This window comes from Dendropsophus ebraccatus, chromosome 12 (assembly GCF_027789765.1).
Source record: "Dendropsophus ebraccatus isolate aDenEbr1 chromosome 12, aDenEbr1.pat, whole genome shotgun sequence".
Lineage (NCBI taxonomy): Eukaryota > Metazoa > Chordata > Amphibia > Anura > Hylidae > Dendropsophus > Dendropsophus ebraccatus.
Genome location: NC_091465.1, coordinates 83,570 through 103,529, shown reverse-complemented (window position 1 = coordinate 103,529; position 19,960 = coordinate 83,570). Strand labels below are relative to the sequence as shown.

Genomic DNA, 19,960 nt, shown 5'->3' with positions numbered 1-19,960 from the left:
TATACACCACATGCTGCTATACTGTACAGTAACTTATATATCACATATCCAGCTGCTGTGTTATCAGGGTTATACAGTTACTATACATTATACACCACATGCTGCTATACTGTACAGTAACTTATATATCACATATCCAGCTGCTGTATTATCAGGGTTATACAGTTACTATACATTATATACCACATGCTGCTATACTGTACAGTAACTTATATATCACATATCCAGCTGCTGTGTTATCAGGGTTATACAGTTACTATACATTATACACCACATGCTGATTGCCATACTGTACAGTAACTTATATATCACATATCCAGCTGCTGTGTTATTAGGGTTATACAGTTACTATACATTATATACCACATGCTGCTATACTGTACAGTAACTTATATATCACATATCCAGCTGCTGTGTTATCAGGGTTATACAGTTACTATACATTATACACCACATGCTGCTATACTGTACAGTAACTTATATATCACATATCCAGCTGCTGCATTGTTATCAGGGTTATACAGTTACTATACATTATACACCACATGCTGCTATACTGTAAGTAACTTATATATCACATATCCAGCTGCTGTGTTATCAGGGTTATACAGTTACTATACATTATACACCACATGCTGATTGCTATACTGTGCATTAACTTATACGATCACATATTCAGCTGTTTCTAAATGATTTTTTTTATTTGTTTTGCCTGTTCAGAATTTAAAGAAAAAACAACATTATTTTTGGGGTGTGGAACCAATTATCTGCATTTATATGATTTCTTATAGGAAAATTTTGCTTTGGTTTAAGAGTGATTTGGATTTGAATCTCAGCCCTGGAATAAGTTATGCTCCTAATCCAAGGCACCACTGTAGTTGTACCTCTAAGACCAAATGTGTTGGGGCTGTGGTCTAGGAGTAACTTACCTGGCTACAGACCTGCCAGCAGTTCATCTTTTGGTTTGAATCTCTTCATGGAAATCAAATAAAGTGGGTCCCTTAACATATGATATTTATTGGTTCCAGGATGACCATTCTATGTTGAGACCAAAACTCTATTGTAAAACTGGTAATTGGTTTTAAATCCCCCAAAATGAGACAAAATGAAAATTTAAACAAAAATAAGCAGCTAACTAATATGGATACAGCAAGTCCTTATACACAGCAATCAGAGCTACAAGAGACTGTAAATTTCTATGTAGAGGACTAGAGCGTTTTGAGGGTTCTGTACAGATCACACGGGGTCCCAGAAAAATAACATGAAGCTGCCCTCTCCTGGTGCCCAAGGCACACACAGCAGTACAGGACATGTAGTATTACACTATACTGTAGAGAGGAGATACTAGCAGCAGGCCGGGCAGCAGAGACACTGGCTGACAGCTGAGCGAGCAGCAGGCCGGGCGGCAGAGACACTGGCTGACAGCTGAGCGAGCAGCAGGCCGGGCGGCAGAGACACTGGCTGACAGCTGAGCGAGCAGCAGGCCGGGCGGCAGAGACACTGGCTGACAGCTCAGTGAGGAGCAGGCCGGGCAGCAGAAACACTGGCTGACAGCTCAGTGAGCAGGAGGCCGGGCGGCAGAGACACTGGCTGACAGCTCACTGAGCAGGAGGCCGGGCAGCAGAGACACTGGCTGACAGCTGAGCGAGCAACAGGCCGGGCGGCAGAGACACTGGCTGACAGCTCAGTGAGCAGGAGGCCGGGCGGCAGAGACACTGGCTGACAGCTCAGTGAGCAGCAGGCCGGGCGGCAGAGACACTGGCTGACAGCTCAGTGAGCAGCAGGCCGGGCGGCAGAGACACTGGCTGACAGCTCACTGAGCAGGAGGCCGGGCAGCAGAGACACTGGCTGACAGCTGAGCGAGCAACAGGCCGGGCGGCAGAGACACTGGCTGACAGCTCAGTGAGCAGGAGGCCGGGCGGCAGAGACACTGGCTGACAGCTCAGTGAGCAGGAGGCCGAGCGGCAGAGACACTGGCTGACAGCTCAGTGAGCAGCAGGCCGGGCAGCAGAGACACTGGCTGACAGCTGAGCGAGCAACAGGCCGGGCGGCAGAGACACTGGCTGACAGCTCAGTGAGCAGGAGGCCGGGCGGCAGAGACACTGGCTGACAGCTCAGTGAGCAACAGGCCGGGCGGCAGAGACACTGGCTGACAGCTCAGTGAGCAGAAGGCGGGGCGGTAGAGACACTGGCTGACAACTCAGTGAGCAGCAGGCCGGGCGGCAGAGACACTGGCTGACAGCTGAGCGAGCAGCAGGCCGCGTGGCAGAGACACTGGCTGACAGCTCAGTGAGCAGGAGGCCGGGCGGCAGAGACACTGGCTGACAGCTCAGTGAGCAGGAGGCCGGGCGGCAGAGACACTGGCTGACAGCTGAGCGAGCAGCAGGCCGGGCGGCAGAGACACTGGCTGACAGCTCAGTGAGCAGCAGGCCGGGCGGCAGAGACACTGGCTGACAGCTGAGCGAGCAGGAGGCCGGGCGACAGAGGCACTGGCTGACAGCTGAGCGAGCAGCAGGCCGGGCGGCAGAGACACTTGCTGACAGCTCAGTGAGCAGGAGGCCGGGCGGCAGAGACACTGGCTGACAGCTCACTGAGCAGGAGGCCGGGCAGCAGAGACACTGGCTGACAGCTGAGCGAGCAACAGGCCGGGCGGCAGAGACACTGGCTGACAGCTCAGTGAGCAGGAGGCCGGGCGGCAGAGACACTGGCTGACAGCTCAGTGAGCAGGAGGCCGGGCGGCAGAGACACTGGCTGACAGCTCAGTGAGCAGGAGGCCGGGCGGCAGAGACACTGGCTGACAGCTCAGTGAGCAGCAGGCCGGGCAGCAGAGACACTGGCTGACAGCTGAGCGAGCAACAGGCCGGGCGGCAGAGACACTGGCTGACAGCTGAGCGAGCAACAGGCCGGGCGGCAGAGACACTGGCTGACAGCTCAGTGAGCAGGAGGCCAGTTGGCAGAGACACTGGCTGACAGCTGAGCGAGCAGCAGGCCGGGCGGCAGAGACATTGGCTGACAGGTGAGCGAGCAGCAGGCCGGGCGGCAGAGACACTGGCTGACAGCTCAGTGAGCAGCAGGCCGGGCGGCAGAGACACTGGCTGACAGCTCAGTGAGCAGGAGGCCGGGCGGCAGAGACATTGGCTGACAGGTGAGCGAGCAGCAGGCCGGGCGGCAGAGACACTGGCTGACAGCTCAGTGAGCAGCAGGCCGGGCGGCAGAGACACTGGCTGACAGCTGAGCGAGCAGGAGGCCGGGCGGCAGAGACACTGGCTGACAGCTCAGTGAGCAGGAGGCCAGGAAGCATTGATTACTCATGAAGAGGTAGGAGGTGAGGCGTGCCGAAGTGCAACACAAACAACTCCTCTTTGACACTGCATTACAGTAGGATGGTGCATAATCCACTGCATGGACCCCATGCTCACTAGGGGACTGCCAGCTACAGCACAGGGTCAGCACCTTAGGTAGGCCTGGGTACTGACAGATTCCCTTGAAAGCTTAGGCTGTCCAGGTCTGATGGGTTAGAGTTTCAGAAGGCATATGAAAGCTCTGTCGAAACCCAGACCACCTTGCACACTTTTCTTAGCTGATAATCATGTCTATGATTCTGAGGTCAGGGCTATAGGTGGCATCATCTCTACACTAACCACACCAGTTTTCTTTACTGAGCAGCAAGACTGTAGAATGTGTCATTTCTGGAGTGTAATAATCTTACAGTTTGTAGGTCAGGAATCGAGGGTCATACAGTCCTCCCTCCAGCAGAGGGGCTGGTAGCCGGGCTGTAGTCTGTGGGTCATACAGTCCTCCCTCCAGCAGGGGGGTTGGTAGTCGGGCTGTAGTCTGTTATACTGTGAGGGTCATACAGTCCTCCCTCCAGCAGGGGGGCTGGTAGCCGGGCTGTAGTCTGTGGGTCATACGGTCCTCCAGCAGGGGGGTTGGTAGTCGGGCTGTAGTCTGTTATACTGTGAGGGTCATACAGTACTCCCTCCAGCAGGGGGCTGGTAGTCGGGCTGTAGTCTGTGGGTCATATAGTCCTCCCTCCAGCAGGGGGTTGGTAGTCGGGCTGTAGTCTGTGGGTCATATAGTCCTCCCTCCAGCAGGGGGTTGGTAGTCGGGCTGTAGTCTGTGGGTCATGTAGTCCTCCCTCCAGCAGGGGGGTTGGTAGTCGGGCTGTAGTCTGTTATCCTATGAGGGTCATACAGTCCTCCCTCCAGCAGGGGGTTGGTAGTCGGGCTGTAGTCTGTGGGTCATACAGTCCTCCCTCCAGCAGGGGGGCTGGTAGTCGGGCTGTAGTCTGTGGGTCATGTAGTCCTCCCTCCAGCAGGGGGGCTGGTAGTCGGGCTGTAGTCTGTGGGTCATACGGTCCTCCCTCCAGCAGGGGGCTGGTAGTTGGGCTGTAGTCTGTGGGTCATATAGTCCTCCCTCCAGCAGGGGTTTGGTAGTCGGGCTGTAGTCTGTGGGTCATACAGTCCTCCCTCCAGCAGGGGGTTGGTAGTCGGGCTGTAGTCTGTGGGTCATATGGTCCTCCCTCCAGCAGGGGTTTGGTAGTCGGGCTGTAGTCTGTGGGTCATACAGTCCTCCCTCCAGCAGGGGGGCTGGTAGTCGGGCTGTAGTCTGTGGGTCATGTAGTCCTCCCTCCAGCAGGGGGGCTGGTAGTCGGGCTGTAGTCTGTGGGTCATACGGTCCTCCCTCCAGCAGGGGGCTGGTAGTTGGGCTGTAGTCTGTGGGTCATATAGTCCTCCCTCCAGCAGGGGTTTGGTAGTCGGGCTGTAGTCTGTGGGTCATACAGTCCTCCCTCCAGCAGGGGGTTGGTAGTCGGGCTGTAGTCTGTGGGTCATACGGTCCTCCCTCCAGCAGGGGTTTGGTAGTCGGGCTGTAGTCTGTGGGTCATACAGTCCTCCCTCCAGCAGGGGGGCTGGTAGTCGGGCTGTAGTCTGTGGGTCATGTAGTCCTCCCTCCAGCAGGGGGGCTGGTAGTCGGGCTGTAGTCTGTGGGTCATACGGTCCTCCCTCCAGCAGGGGGCTGGTAGTCGGGCTGTAGTCTGTGGGTCATATAGTCCTCCCTCCAGCAGGGGTTTGGTAGTCGGGCTGTAGTCTGTGGGTCATACAGTCCTCCCTCCAGCAGGGGGTTGGTAGTCGGGCTGTAGTCTGTGGGTCATACGGTCCTCCCTCCAGCAGGGGTTTGGTAGTCGGGCTGTAGTCTGTGGGTCATGTAGTCCTCCCTCCAGCAGGGGGCTGGTAGTTGGGCTGTAGTCTGTGGGTCATATAGTCCTCCCTCCAGCAGGGGGGCTGGTAGTCGGGCTGTAGTCTGTGGGTCATACGGTCCTCCCTCCAGCAGGGGTTTGGTAGTCGGGCTGTAGTCTGTGGGTCATGTAGTCCTCCCTCCAGCAGGGGTTTGGTAGTCGGGCTGTAGTCTGTGGGTCATACGGTCCTCCCTCCAGCAGGGGTTTGGTAGTTGGGCTGTAGTCTGTGGGTCATACGGTCCTCCCTCCAGCAGGGGGGCTGGTAGTCGGGCTGTAGTCTGTGGGTCATACGGTCCTCCCTCCAGCAGGGGGGCTGGTAGCCGGGCTGTAGTCTGTGGGTCATATAGTCCTCCCTCCAGCAGGGGTTTGGTAGTCGGGCTGTAGTCTGTGGGTCATACAGTCCTCCCTCTAGCAGGGGGCTGGTAGTCGGGCTGTAGTCTGTGGGTCATACGGTCCTCCCTCCAGCAGGGGTTTGGTAGTCGGGCTGTAGTCTGTGGGTCATGTAGTCCTCCCTCCAGCAGGGGTTTGGTAGTCGGGCTGTAGTCTGTGGGTCATACAGTCCTCCCTCCAGCAGGGGTTTGGTAGCCGGGCTGTAGTCTGTGGGTCATACAGTCCTCCCTCCAGCAGGGGGCTGGTAGTCGGGCTGTAGTCTGTTATACTGTGAGGGTCATACGGTCCTCCCTCCAGCAGGGGGCTGGTAGTCGGGCTGTAGTCTGTGGGTCATACGGTCCTCCCTCCAGCAGGGGGGTTGGTAGTCGGGCTGTAGTCTGTGGGTCATGTAGTCCTCCCTCCAGCAGGGGGCTGGTAGTTGGGCTGTAGTCTGTTATCCTGTGAGGGTCATACGGTCCTCCCTCCAGCAGAGGGGCTGGCAGCCATGCAGCTGGCTGTAGCTGTCACCTCCCCCCCCCCTGCTTTCTCCCCTCCTCCTGTCTTGCAGGCTGCTCTTCCTGTTTGGTTAGTATGTCGCCGTGCAGAGTACAGCTGTTTATAATCCCCTGAGCTGCTTCCACGCCCTCTGGCCCTCAGCCTGCGTCTCTCTCCCTCTCCCTTTTTGCAATGTACTAACAACCTCCGCTCTGATTGGTGTTATATTTGTCTCTGTAATTCTTGCAGCCAATTGAGCCGGGAGAGGAGCTCTTAGTCTGGTACAATGGAGTAGACAACCCAGAGATAGCAGCTGCCATAGAGGAAGAGAGGGCTGCCAGCCTCAGGAGCAAGAAGAGCTCGCCCAAATCCAGGAGGGGTAAGAAGTGCTGGGATCATGGGGGGCGAGGGGGGGGATGTCTCCGTGCGTGTGTCTGTTGGATGTCGCTGTGACCTTTCCCAGACTGCACTGTCTGCATGATGTCTTACAGCTGAATCATATGATGTGTATGTGCCAGCTCCGCATAGACTCCCCTCCTCCTTCAGCCACAGAAGGCCGAAATCCTTAGTTTTTTCTTTTGCTGCAGCTTCCAGTATGCCGGGTGGTGAGCTGGCAGCCCCTCTCTATGTGTCAGACAGGAGTTCTGATGGCAAGTGAAGTTCTTGGCCTGGCAAGAGGTGCGTGGGGCGGCTGCTTCTGGTTATTGAGGTTACACTGCAGATCAGAGCCGAGGATATCAGTGGAGGAAAGAACAATCATTGGCTGAGATTACTGCCTGTCCTCACCACATCACCCTCTATATACTCCAGTATATAGCTGCCTGTCCTGTCCGCACCACATCATCCTCTGTATACCCTAGTATATAGTCGCCAGTCTTGTCCTCACCACATCATCCTCTGTATACTCCAGTATATAGCTGCCTGTCCTGTCCGCACCTCATCATCCTCTGTATACCCTAGTATATAGCCGCCTGTCCTGTCCTCACCACATCACATCACCCTCTGTATACCCTAGTATATAGCCGCCTGTCCTGTCCTCACCACATCACCCTCTGTATACCCCAGTATATAGCTGCCTGTCCTGTCCTCACAACATCACCCTCTGTATATATACCCCAGTATATAGCTGCCTGTCCTGTCCTCACCACATCACCCTCTGTATACCCTAGTATATAGTCGCCAGTCTTGTCCTCACCACATCATCCTCTGTATACTCCAGTATATAGCCGCCTGTCCTCACCACATCATCCTCTGTATACCCTAGTATATAGCCGCCTGTCCTGTCCTCACCACATCACCCTCTGTATACTCCAGTATATAGTCGCCTGTCCTGTCTGCACCACATCACCCTCTGTATACTCCAGTATATAGCCGCCTGTCCTGTCCGCACCTCATCATCCTCTGTATACCCTAGTATATAGCCGCCTGTCCTGTCCTCACAACATCACCCTCTGTATACTCCAGTATATAGCCGCCTGTCCTGTCCTCACAACATCACCCTCTGTATACTCCAGTATATAGCCGCCTGTCCTGTCCTCACAACATCACCCTCTGTATACCCCAGTATATAGCCGCCTGTCCTGTCCTCACAACATCACCCTCTGTATACCCCAGTATATAGCCGCCTGTCCTCACATCACCCTCTGTATACTCCAGTATATAGTCGCCTGTCCTGTCCTCACATCTCCCCGTATTTATACCCCAGTTTATGACTGCCTGTCTTGTTCTGACCACATCGCCCCCTCTGTGTATGTATACCCCAGTATATAGCAACCTGTCCTGTCCTCACCACATCTCCCTCTGTGTGTGTGTGTGTGTGTGTGTATATATATACACACTCCAACATTTGACCGTCCTGTCTACACCACATCACCCTCTATATCCCAATATATGACCACCTGTCCTTATCACATCACCCTCTGTATACTTATATATGTCCTGTGTATAGTATATGTGGTGTATAGTTTATGTGGTGCACAACATTTATATGCAAAATATTGTATGCATGTAGTGTATATATTATGTTTTGTATAGTCTGTGTTTTAAGGCGGTATACATTGTACATGTCACATCCTATATATATTATCCAGTGTATAGGTCATGTATATGCTATATATTGTGTGTATAAAGTGTGCTTATGTGTGTTACAGTTACTGTTAGTCTATACACACTTGCTGGGCAGTAAATGCATATATACATACACTATATTGTAGTCCAGTACTAGTATATACATGTGTGTTGTCTGTATGTGGGTATATACGTTAGGTTATGAATGTTGGTTGGTGCAGGGCCTGTTGGGGGAACAAGGAAATTGAGATCTGTCTGTACTAGGGCTGGGCGGTATGGGCAAAAAATAAAATCTCGATTTTTTTTTTTAAATTTTTTGACGATTCTCGATTTAAATCTCGATTTTTTTTCCTTTTTTGCTAAATAAACAGAACATTTTCTCCCTGCAGCATCAGATACTATTTTAATATTTTAGACAACAACTGTATTGATTTCCAGTGTAACAGAGGCCCCATATAGTATAGGAAATCATGTTTGTGCCTCCATCTACGTAGGGTGTAGTAGTGGAGGTATAGTGGATAGGGGGTGTAGTAGTGGAGGTATAGTGGATAGGGGGTGTAGTAGTGGAGGTATAGTGGATAGGGGGTGTAGTAGTGGAGGTATAGTGGATAGGGGGTGTAGGAGTGGAGGTATAGTGGATAAGGGGTGTAGTAGTACAGGTATAGATGAGGGGTGACTGGGGTAAAACTGAAGGGGACTGGGGTGACACTTAAGGGGACTGGGGGACACTAAAGGGGACTGGGGTGACACTGGGGGACACTAAAGGGGACTGGGGGACACTAAAGGGGACTGGGGTGACCCTGGGGGACTAGAGGGACAACAATGGGGGACACTAAAGGGGACTGGGGTGACACTGGGGGACACTAAAGGGGACTGGGGTGACACTGGGGGACTGGAGGGACAATGGGGGACACTAAAGGGGACTGGGGGGACACTGAGGGGACTGGGGGGGAACACTCAGGGGACTGGGGGGGACACTGAGGGAACACTGAGGGGATTGGGGGGGGACACTGAGGGAACAATGAGGGGACTGGGGGGGACACACTGAAGGGGACTGGGGGGGGACACTGAAGGGGACTGGGGTGACACTGGGGGACACTAAAGGGGACTGGGGTGACACTGGGGGACACTAAAGGGGACTGGGGTGACACTGGGGGACTGGAGGGACAATGGGGGACACTAAAGGGGACTGGGGGGACACTGAGGGGACTGGGGGGACACTGAGGGGACTGGGGGGGGGACCCTGAGGGAACAATGAGGGGACTGGGGGGACACACTGAAGGGGACTGGGGGGGGACACTGAAGGGGACTGGGGGTTGACACACTGAAGGGGACGGGGGGGGACACTGAGGGAACAATGAGGGGACGGGGGGGACACTGAAGGGGACTGGGGGGGGGACACTGAAGGGGACTGGGGGGGGGACACTGAGGGAACAATGAGAGGATTGGGGGGACACTGAGGGGACTGGGGGGTGACTGGTGCAGCTGGAGGTGATTGGAGCAGGAGGGCACATACATCTCCTCCTCCTCTCACCTCCACACACACGCTCCCCTCCCGGCCAGATATGGAGGTCCCGGGTCTGTGGAGGAGGAGGCCGCAGGGACTACAGTAGGTGGTGATCACATAGCTGTGGGTCACGGAGCTATACAGCGGGAACGGGGGTCTGCAGCGAGCCCCCCGTTCCCGCTGTATAGCTCCAGGACGAGCAGCGCCGCGATCACCACCTACTGTAGTCCCTGCGGCCTCCTCCTCCACAGACCCGGGACCTCCATATCTGGCCGGGAGGGGAGTGGGACGCTCAGTGGAAGGGGCGGGGGCAGATCAGCGGCGGCGCTGTCAGTGGCTGGAGGCCGCCGGCACTGCACCGCCCCTCTCCAGCCTGGCCACCCAGCATCTTCTCCCCGCTCACCCACACCGCCCCTCTACGGCTCTCCCGCCGGCCTGCACCGCAACCCCCCTTCTCTCAGCTCCTCCCCGGCACCGCAGCCCGAAATGATTTTTTGTGAAAATCGAATTTACGATTTTCACAAAAAATCTAATCGATTTCAACGTTCTGGACGATTAATCGAATTAATTTGATTAATCGCCCAGCCCTAGTCTGTACTTTAATGTAGTTCTCTAGATCTGTAAAGGCCCTATTCCACCAACAGATCTGACGACAGATTATCTGCCAAAGATTTGAAGCCAAACCCAGGAGTGGATCTGAAAAGAGGAGAAATCCAGTCTTTCCTTTATGAGCTGATCTCTGTTTATAGTCTGTTCCTGGATTTGTCTTCAAATCTTTGGCAGATAATCTGTCATCAGATCTGTTGGTGGAATAGGGCCTTTACACAACATCCTGAGATGAAATTCCAGTGTAAGAAGTCACATGTGAATAGAGGCTGATGTGTACATTAAAGAAGTTATCTGCTCCTAGAAAAGCTGGATGACTGCCCCTATGGCTGCCATCACATCTCTGATCTCGGTTATCATCCAGCTTTCTTAGACTCCAGGATCTCGGTTATCATCCAGCTTTCTTAGACTCCAGACTGTCATATCTAGTGCTGGATGTTTCCCTTTCACCACATTTCAATGATTTGTTCTTCAGGCTTCTGGGAAAGCTGAGTGATTATCTCTAATAACTATGTAATGGCCTCCATTAGCTGCTGCCATTTTTTTTAAAGGGAAGCAGATCAGCTGACCTGAAGGATTGGGGTGTTACCCTGTGGGTCCTGTGCTCGTGATGTTGCAGGGTCAGTTTTGGAGCGAGGACGGGGACTAATATGTTCTGTATCTCCTCTTCTTGGGTTTGGCTATTGTAGCTCCAACCCTTGATGCACTATGCTAAGGAAGAGACTGTGCTGTGGCCTCTCATTCCTCGCTATTTCAGCTACACTAACCATTGGAGGCCCATCTCCGTGTTTTCCTTGGCAGTCTGTGCCCCCCACCGCTTCTGTATCAAGATTACCTCACTCAGGACACTGCCCAAAAAGTTTGAAGTGTCTAAGGCATGGGTCTCCAAACTGCGGCCCTCCAGCTGTTGCAAAACTACATTTCCCATCATGCCTGAACAGCCAAAGCTTTGGATTTGGCTGTCCAGGCATGATTGGAAATGTAGTTTTGCAACAGCTGGAGGGCCGCAGTTTGGAGACACATGGTCTAAGGGTACTATTACACCAAGCAATTTTCCGACGACTAACGATAAACGATCTTAAACGACCGCTAAGGCAAACGACCCGAAATCGTTTGTCCAAGTACACGAAACGATGATCGTTATTTATGATCGTTTTTGCGGTCGTTTAGTCGTCGCTATTGCGTACGTTTCAGTTGTGAATTCTTATTCCAGCGAACGATGAGCGAACGATCAAACGATAAAAATAGGTCCGGATCCTATTAAACGATCAACGATTTCTCGTTGGTCGTTTAATCGTTGCCTGCTATTACACGAAATGAGTATCGTTCAAATCCGAACGATTTAACGATTTTTCGAACGATAATCGTTCCGTGTAATACCACCCTAAGGCTAGATTCACTTGTAACATATCCACGGGTGGATAACTCTCCGGTCATTTCCAATGTGATTACATACTCGCAGTCAGACTGTCATCCCGCTGTGAACATGTAAGTGCCGGCCTCATTAAACCCCCTGTTCACATCATCTCATATGGTATCTGATGTCAATGTGGATTAGAGCCAAACACGTGACATCACTATGGGCACACTGCGGCATAGCACCAGTCACGTTTTGCTTTGAAGGCCTTACCCTGGTGGTGTAAATCTGTAAAAAATATAAAAATAAAGTAAAGCATAACTCTCCATGCACTTTGATGTCCTGCTAGCTTCATCCCGCTCCCCGCAGTGTCTAAAGTGACTGGCCGCTCAATCAATCACCGGGACAGTGCTGCGGCATCACTAACAATACATACACAGCCCCTGCTGCACGATTATCGGGTCGTATAACTTTCTGTTCTGTCTGCGATGATAAGGAGGAGGCTGCTGTAAAATAATCTGTATAGATAACACCTGTAGATAGAGAAAATAATAGATGAAGCTCACAACTCATCCTCCCCCTCCCTGTGGAATGGCCTCTTCAAAAGTCTCAGATCATGCCTAGACACATTTCCTATTCATGTCGTTGGGACATTATTGGCTAGGTCCATGGGGATTGCTGTAAAACATCTCTCTATACAGCTCAGACAAGATGGCTGCCTCCATAATAATGTAAAAAAAATACAAAAAGAACATTATTCAGTATCTGAGAAAAAAGTCTATACATTCCTTTTAAGCTTCTCCCTTTATTGGATTTACAGCTTTTAACATAAAGAGCTGCCATGACTCCTTGGTCTTGCTTCTGACTAAGAAATGGGTAATGTGCAGCATTGCCTGTATGTAGGTCATGGCGTTTGTGGCGTGTGATCTTGTATGCAAAAGTAATGCTTCCGTCTTGTAAATCATATACATACAGTATACGTCCTTCTTGCTGGAAGTGAAATGTGGGGGCTCAGTGCAATGTTACAGAGGTGTAGCATTACTTCCTCGTGAAAATTTGATGTCTTATGGAGACATCATGTGAAGACATTGGGAGGGCTCTAATAATCTCTAAATTGGACCGTTTGCTGTTTTGTTTTGGTAATTTATGGCTAGTAGTTAAACATAGAAGATTGTTGTCAGAAAGAGACTACTTGGTCCATCTAGTCTGCCCTGTTAGTATTTCATTTCTTATTATCTTAGGATAGATATATGTATATACCAGGTGGGTTTACATTAACTTAATGTAGATTCACCTACCACATCTGCTGAAAGTTTGTTCCAAGCATTTACTACTTTTTCAGTTTCTAATATCGGAGGTTAGCGGGGACGGGGGTAAAGATCACAAACAACAGAAAATTATTAAGTCTGTGGCACTCCAAAAACAATTTTTATTTTTTTTTATCAATCTTGCCTAAATCAGGAGATTTTCCCATTTATATTTTTGGGGACCCCAATTTATTGGTGGCCATCCCTAACCTAAGATGTAGGATCCTATGTAGCTGTCTGTAAATGTGCTTGTGCTTGAGCCTAGGCTCCAAGGATTCCTCTTGCAGGTGGACTTTGTCACAATGGGTCTCCTTGGACCCACACCCCTATGGACTTCATGACTGATCTTCCAGTGTGGGGGGGGGGGGGCGCAAACTGTCACATTTCTGGGCAGCTCTCTGTAAGGCCTTTGGTATCACCCTTTCCTCTGCCTTCTATTTGTTATCCAATGGGCAGATGGAAAGGCTCAGTAAAGGCCCCATTCCACCAACAGATCTGATGACAGATTATCTGCCAAAGATTTGAAGCCAAACCCAGGAATAGACTATAATCAGAGAACAGGTCATAGAGGAAAACTGAAATTTCTCCTCTTTTCAAATCCACTCCTGGGTTTGGCTTCAAATCTTTGGCAGATAATCTGTCGTCAAATCCTGTGGCCGGACTTCTCCTCTGGTAAATTAGGTTTATTGGTGCATATTTGATTTTAGAGGTTATAAATTCAGGGGCTTATTGTCCTAAAATTCCTAGGTGTCTCTGCATTCATAACACATTCTCTATAGATCCCTATTAAAGAAGCGTCTAACCTGCTATCATGTCCCTATAGCGCACAGGGCTCTGAAGATGAAGGTAAGTTTCTTACCTTCATGCTCAGCACTGTTTCCGCTCTATTAGTTTAATCTCCGCTGATATTCAGTAAAAAGGGGGGGCGGCCTGGGGCCCAATTAGCATAAAGATGAAACTCCTAATAGCACAGAAATGGCACAGAGGATGAAGAAACTTACCTTCATCTTCTGTTTCCTGTGCGATATAGGGAAATATTTACCCTGCTGAATTCCTATATATTCTTCTTGTTCCATCACCTTTGAGACCTCCTGTAGATGTTGAGGGACAGTTGGAGTGCAAGGTCTCACAAATTCTAGATTGCTGAAGAGTCCAGGGATCTTGGCATTATCTTGTTCATTGGAAAGGCAATAGTCCAGAGGAGAGGTTATGGGTTCCTCAAAGCTGCCTGTGATTGTTTGGTCTTCCTGCATCGCCAGCTTTGCCCTGCATTGTTATCCTGTGCTCCTGACCTTTTGCTTGTTTTCTAAGTACCCAGATCCTGACTAAAAATTTAAGGATACAATAATTGCCCGGGCATTAAAGTGTCCCTGTTATAACTTTCAATATCTAAATCAACAGGGGGTGTGATATAAAGCAAGTCTGCAATATACATTTATTATATTTTTTTTTAGTTATCATTATTAACAGCTATACTTGTATCCAGGTCCAGTTTCCTGAAGGCAGCTATATACCAGCTATACTTGTATCCAGGTCCAGTCTCCTGAAGGCTGCTATATAACAGCCATACTTACTTGTATCCAGGTCCAGTCTCCTGAAGGCTGCTATATAACAGCCATACTTACTTGTATCCAGGTCCAGTCTCCTGAAGGCTGCTATATAACAGCCATACTTACTTGTATCCAGGTCCAGTCTCCTGAAGGCTGCTATATAACAGCCATACTTACTTGTATCCAGGTCCAGTCTCCTGAAGGCTTCTATATAACAGCTATACTTACTGTATCCAGGTCCAGTCTCCTAAAGCTTTTTAGACTTAAGAAAAAGAGACTAGACACCTGAAGTACCGCCCAGTGCTGAGTGTCACAGCATCAAATCTCTGTGAGCCCAGGTGACTTGAAAAACACAGGACTTCTTGTAATTTAGTCTCTTTGGAGGGACGATCCACTCCTTAGATCCCGACTCGGCATTGAATTACTATGGTCCCCAGCAGCCCATAGTAATCCAGTGCAGATAACATAGATCAATGCAGTGTATATGTACTGCATTGATCTATATTAACAATCAGTGTATTTATATAGAAGTCTTAGAAGGGAAAATTTATTAAAGTTTAAATCACCCCCTTTTTTTTCCATTTTATGAATTAGAAAAAAAAAGATAAACATATTTAGTGTCGCTGCCTGCGGAATTGCCAGAGCTATTACATTATGGCAAAGTGATCAAAAACTTGCATATACACAAATAGTTTTTCTCCCAGTGTTGCAGCATATTTTATGGAAAAATTAAGTCTGTCATTACAAAGTACAATTGGTGCCGCAAAAAAATAAGGGATCATGTTGATGGCAATCAGGTAAGAAAAGGCCAAAAAAAACACCTGTAATGAGTCTGGACAACACCGCCCAGATTCATCTATCTGTTTGAAACCAATACTGTCTGAATTTTTTATAAACTGTGGTAAAATTTAAATTGATCTGTGATTGCGTACTGTGGGCAAAACTAGACAGTATTGGTTTCAGTCGGATTATTAAATCAGGGTCATTGTGTACAAATGGAGGAAATTCAAGACTAATATTAGCCTACTCAAAAGTGATCAATAAAGATCACGCCAAGAGCAAGTTGGATAACAGTCTGCAAGGTCACAAAGGAATCCAAGGTAATCATTGTTGCCCCTCTTTAGATTGTTAAAGATCACAGGAGAACATTGCTTCCCCTCTGCATTTTACTTAAGATTAAAAAAAAGGCAGGAGGCAACTGGATAGACGAGATCAAAATTGAATGTTCTGGTATAAATGAGATAAGTTATGCTTGGAGAGAACCCTGTATTCCACCATTAACCCTCACCCTATCTGTGACACACAGGGGTGGGAGGATCAGGGTTTGGGTCAGGCCATGAGCTAAATCTTCAGAGTGTGGAAGACTGTGCTTTTGAGTCCAGCACAAAAGAAGTATCTGTCGGCCAGATGGACAAAACATAGTCACAAAATGACTCCGTCCTGCCCTTTCAAGTCAATGGGGCCGTTGGCCACATGCCGAGCTGCGCGTCAGCGTTCTTTTTTCATTGATTCTCCACGTGGAGCCCGACGTGGGGCTGAAAACGTGATGTGAACATAGCCTTAAGAGTGCAAGATATTCTGGCAAACAATGATTATAGGGAGAAAAAAAAAGGTTCAGCTCTAGAACGACCAGCCCTGGTCACAGTAAGGTCACGGTCCTGACCTTAATCTAGTACAAATGTGGAAGGGCCTGAAGTGAGCACCGACTGTAATGAGGAGTGGGTACAATTCCTCCAAACGAATGTGAAGGACCGATCACCAATTACCTTCTTAAAGGGGGTTATATAGGATTAGACAAAGCATAGCAAAAATTGTGTGTGGTGTTTCAGTTCAGCTCCATTTACTTAAATGAAATGAAGTTGCAAAACTGCAACCAAACTGAGGACAAGATTGTCAGTTTCTTTTAGGGCTAGGAATCTGATGTGGTTCTAGGACAAAGTTTAGCAAAAATATATATAAAAAAATACAAAATGAAAGGAGCCAGAATCGTCAACTATGTTCCTTGTGCAATAGCTATTCCAGGTGGCTCAGGGGCTCAACTTTGAATTTAACAGCAACTAAGCTGCAGAATTTTCTAAGACTGGTGCATGAGGTGCCGATCTTGTTAAATCCCCTCTGTGTGTTTACTTGAACTACTCACAATTCTGCTGTCAACATTGTGGCTTCTCTTCCGGGTAATATAATTCCCATCCTGCGACTATACTGTGGGGCTTAGATTGTATTTAAACCATTGTAGCGGCGCTCACAGTCTTTATTTCATGAATCCATAAAATATTCTGCCAGTGAGAGGAGAAAGGTTTCCGGACTACAGCCATCAAGGCCTTGACAGAGCGTAACAGTATGCTATTCCTCATCTCTCACATATTATTGAAACATAATCCGCCAGTGATGGGTATATCCTAACAAGACATCACTGTCTCTATAACTTGTCATGTGTCCAGTGAAAACTGTTGTTAAAGTATTGTATTGCCCCCCAAAAGTTATACAAATTACCAATATACACTTAATATGGGAATGCTTATAAAGTGCTTTTTTTTCCCTGCACCTACTACTGCATCAAGGCTTCACTTCCTGGATAACATGGTGACGTCACTTCCTGGATAACATGGTGACGTCACTTCCTGGATAACATGGTGACGTCACTTCCTGGATAACATGGTGATGTCACAACCCAACTCCCAGAGCTGAGCTGGAGAAGATGATGGCAGGGGGGCACTGGAGGGACACTGAGCATCCCTCTGCCATCATCCTCTCCAGCAGCCACAGCCCGCACAGCTCTGGGAGTCGGATCTAGGAAGTGAAGCCTTGATGCAGTAGTAAGTGCAGGGAAAAAAGCCCTTTATAAGCATTTCCTGTAATAAGTCTATATTGGTGATTTGTATAACTTTTGGGGGGCAATACAATACTTTAATAAAAATTTCCGCCAGACTTCTCCTTTAGCCCCTAGACGACCCAGGACGTACTGGTATGCTATGGGTCACTGTCCACAGACGAGCCTGGGCGTACCGGTACGTCCTGGGCTATGAAGCACGCTTCGGAGAGGAGCGCTCTTCATAGGAGGTGGGGGCCCGCTGCGGTGAGCAGCCTGGCCCTCACCGTTAATGACAGGCTGCAGTGTGTCATTAACCCCTTAAACGCAGCGATTGCGGCACGACCGCAGCGTTTAAGTGTAAGTGACAGGGATCGTTTTAACGGTCCTCCGGAAGTCTCTCACCTTCCTCCGTGCGGTCCGATCGACGCTCTGATGATTAAAGAGGATGTACCACCACAACACTATTATAGACTTATGCATACCATCCTGTTGGCGCTGTTCTCTAGAATCGGCCGATGTGGAGCATTTTTAAATCCGTTGCTGTTAAATCCGCCGAAATATAAATGTGCTGAAGCACAGGAGGGCGGCCCGGCGTCTGTGATTCAAGCTCCTCTCCTCCCCCCTCCGTGACGGCCTCTGTTCATGCTGGCACGCCTCCTATGCTAAGCCACCGGGCAGAAGACAGGAGGCGGGGTGTGCGGCCGGTGCGTCACTGAGGGGGGGAGGAGAAGAGCTTGAAACACAGACGCCGGGCCGCCCTCCTGTGCTTTAGCACTGCTAATTAGCATATTTATATTTTGGCGGATTTAGCAGCAACGGATTTGAAAATGCTCCACAGCACCGGATTCTAGAGAACAGCGCCAACGAGATGGTATGCATAAGTCTATGTTACTGTTGTGGTGGTACATCCTCTCTAAGTCTTCCACAGGCAGGCTTAATCAGCAGAGTGCCTATTACACTGATCAGTGCTATGCCTATTGGTGTGTTTACACAGAGAGATTTATCTGACAGATTTTTGAAGCCAAATCCAGGAATGGATTCGGAAAGAGGAGTTGTCTCAATCTTTCCTTTTTTGACTTGTTCCCTGTTCATAGTCTGTTACTGGCTTTGGCTTCAAAAATCTGTCAGATAAATCTCTCTGTGTAAACATACCATTAGGCATAACAATGATTAGTGTGTATAATCTAATAATTGTATGTAAAAGTCCCCCAAGGAGACTTAAAATGTGTAAAAAAAAAAAAAAAAGTAAAAATGTCTTTATAAATACCCCAAAGCCCCTTCCCCAATGAAAGTTTAAATCACCCCCCTTTCCCATTATATAAATAAAACACATAAAAATAAACAAATATATAATATACGTATATATAATATACGTTTGGGACTGGGGCCTAGTCCCAATTATAGAACATCCTGTAAAAAGTCAAGTATGAGGGGGATTTCTGGAGAGACTACAGAAACATTTAAGCCGCACCAGGAAGCAACCTTCTTCCAAACCTCCAAGTTTTTTCCTTAGTAAGTCTTTTTCAGTATCCAGGCCGAAAGATGTAACTTCTGGATGTTGAGATGATAAACTGGGCCCTGCATCAGTAGGTCTTGGGACTGTGGAAACAGTATTATATTTTCTATGGACATATTTTTTAGAAGAGGATATGCTTATCTTGGCCAAGATGGAACTACCAATATTAGTGTGCAGCTAGAAATTTTGCTTAGACCCGAAATATTAGTGGGATTGGAGGTAAGGTGCATAAATTTTGCCGGGACCCAAGATATTAGTGGGATTGGGGGTAAGGCGCTTGATCGGCGCTTGTTTACTGGACCTATTACGTGGACCTAATCATTTAACAAGAGCTGCATGGACATCGTTAGATGCCCAAATAGTTAATACATTACAGCCAATCACTGGCCAGGAACGGGTGTGTAGTCGATGATTTTAGGTCTGGACCTAAAGAAACAATCAGCCAATGTTTCAGGGGAGATCACGGTCTTTCTGCCCCCAAAATATCTTGTGTGCTAGGTTCTGAAGGGGTCCGTGTCTTGATCCTCCATGATGTTGAAGACATGCTACCGCTGTCACATTGTCCAAGTGGACTAGAACATGTCTGTTTTGTGTAAGATGTTTTGAGGCCTTCAGAGCTTTCCAAACTGCCAGAAGTTCTCAGTAGTTTGATGACCTTTGTTGAGATGTTAGACTCTATTTCCCCTAAAGGGTTAATCCTGAGAGAGCCCCCCACCCCCACCCTGAGGCCCTTGCATCAGTGATCATCTCTGTAAGACTTGCATGATGCCAGTGGAATAAACTTTTTCTTAGAAACCACAAGTGTAGGGCTGATTCGGTTCTGTGCGGGAGGACCATTCTTTTTGTCCCACTTTGAAACCTGTTTCTTGTTCCAATTTGACATGACTAGCTTTTGTAGTGGTCTTTAATCAAATTGAGCCAATGTAACCATCTGAATGCAGGCTGTTAGATGGCCCCGGACAGATAGTGCCACACGGATGGAGCAGGATCTTAGGCATATACATTTCTCTGAGTTTGAAGGGCCAATTGTTTCTCCCCCAGATAAAAAAAAAAAGTCGCCAGAAACACTTTCTTGTGGCTGCGTGTCAAGTCCGATTTTTCCATATTCAGAATCCACCCCAGAGAGCTCAGAAGATGT

The 19,960-nt window shown here is 49.0% G+C and overlaps 1 protein-coding gene across 11 annotated transcripts in view; it reads left to right on the top strand.

The window, feature by feature from the left end:
- The window catches only part of PRDM2 (PR/SET domain 2), a 174,907-nt gene that overhangs the window by 124,947 nt on the left and 30,000 nt on the right, over positions 1-19,960 (top strand). For 10 of the 11 annotated variants that reach the window (XM_069946892.1, XM_069946893.1, XM_069946897.1 and 7 more), the window contains one exon: positions 6,350-6,479. In XM_069946892.1, the coding sequence (XP_069802993.1) occupies positions 6,350-6,479 (130 nt within the window). Of the gene's footprint in view, positions 1-6,163; positions 6,191-6,349; positions 6,480-19,960 lie in introns of those variants that run through there. The other variant, XM_069946902.1, reaches the window with a different exon arrangement.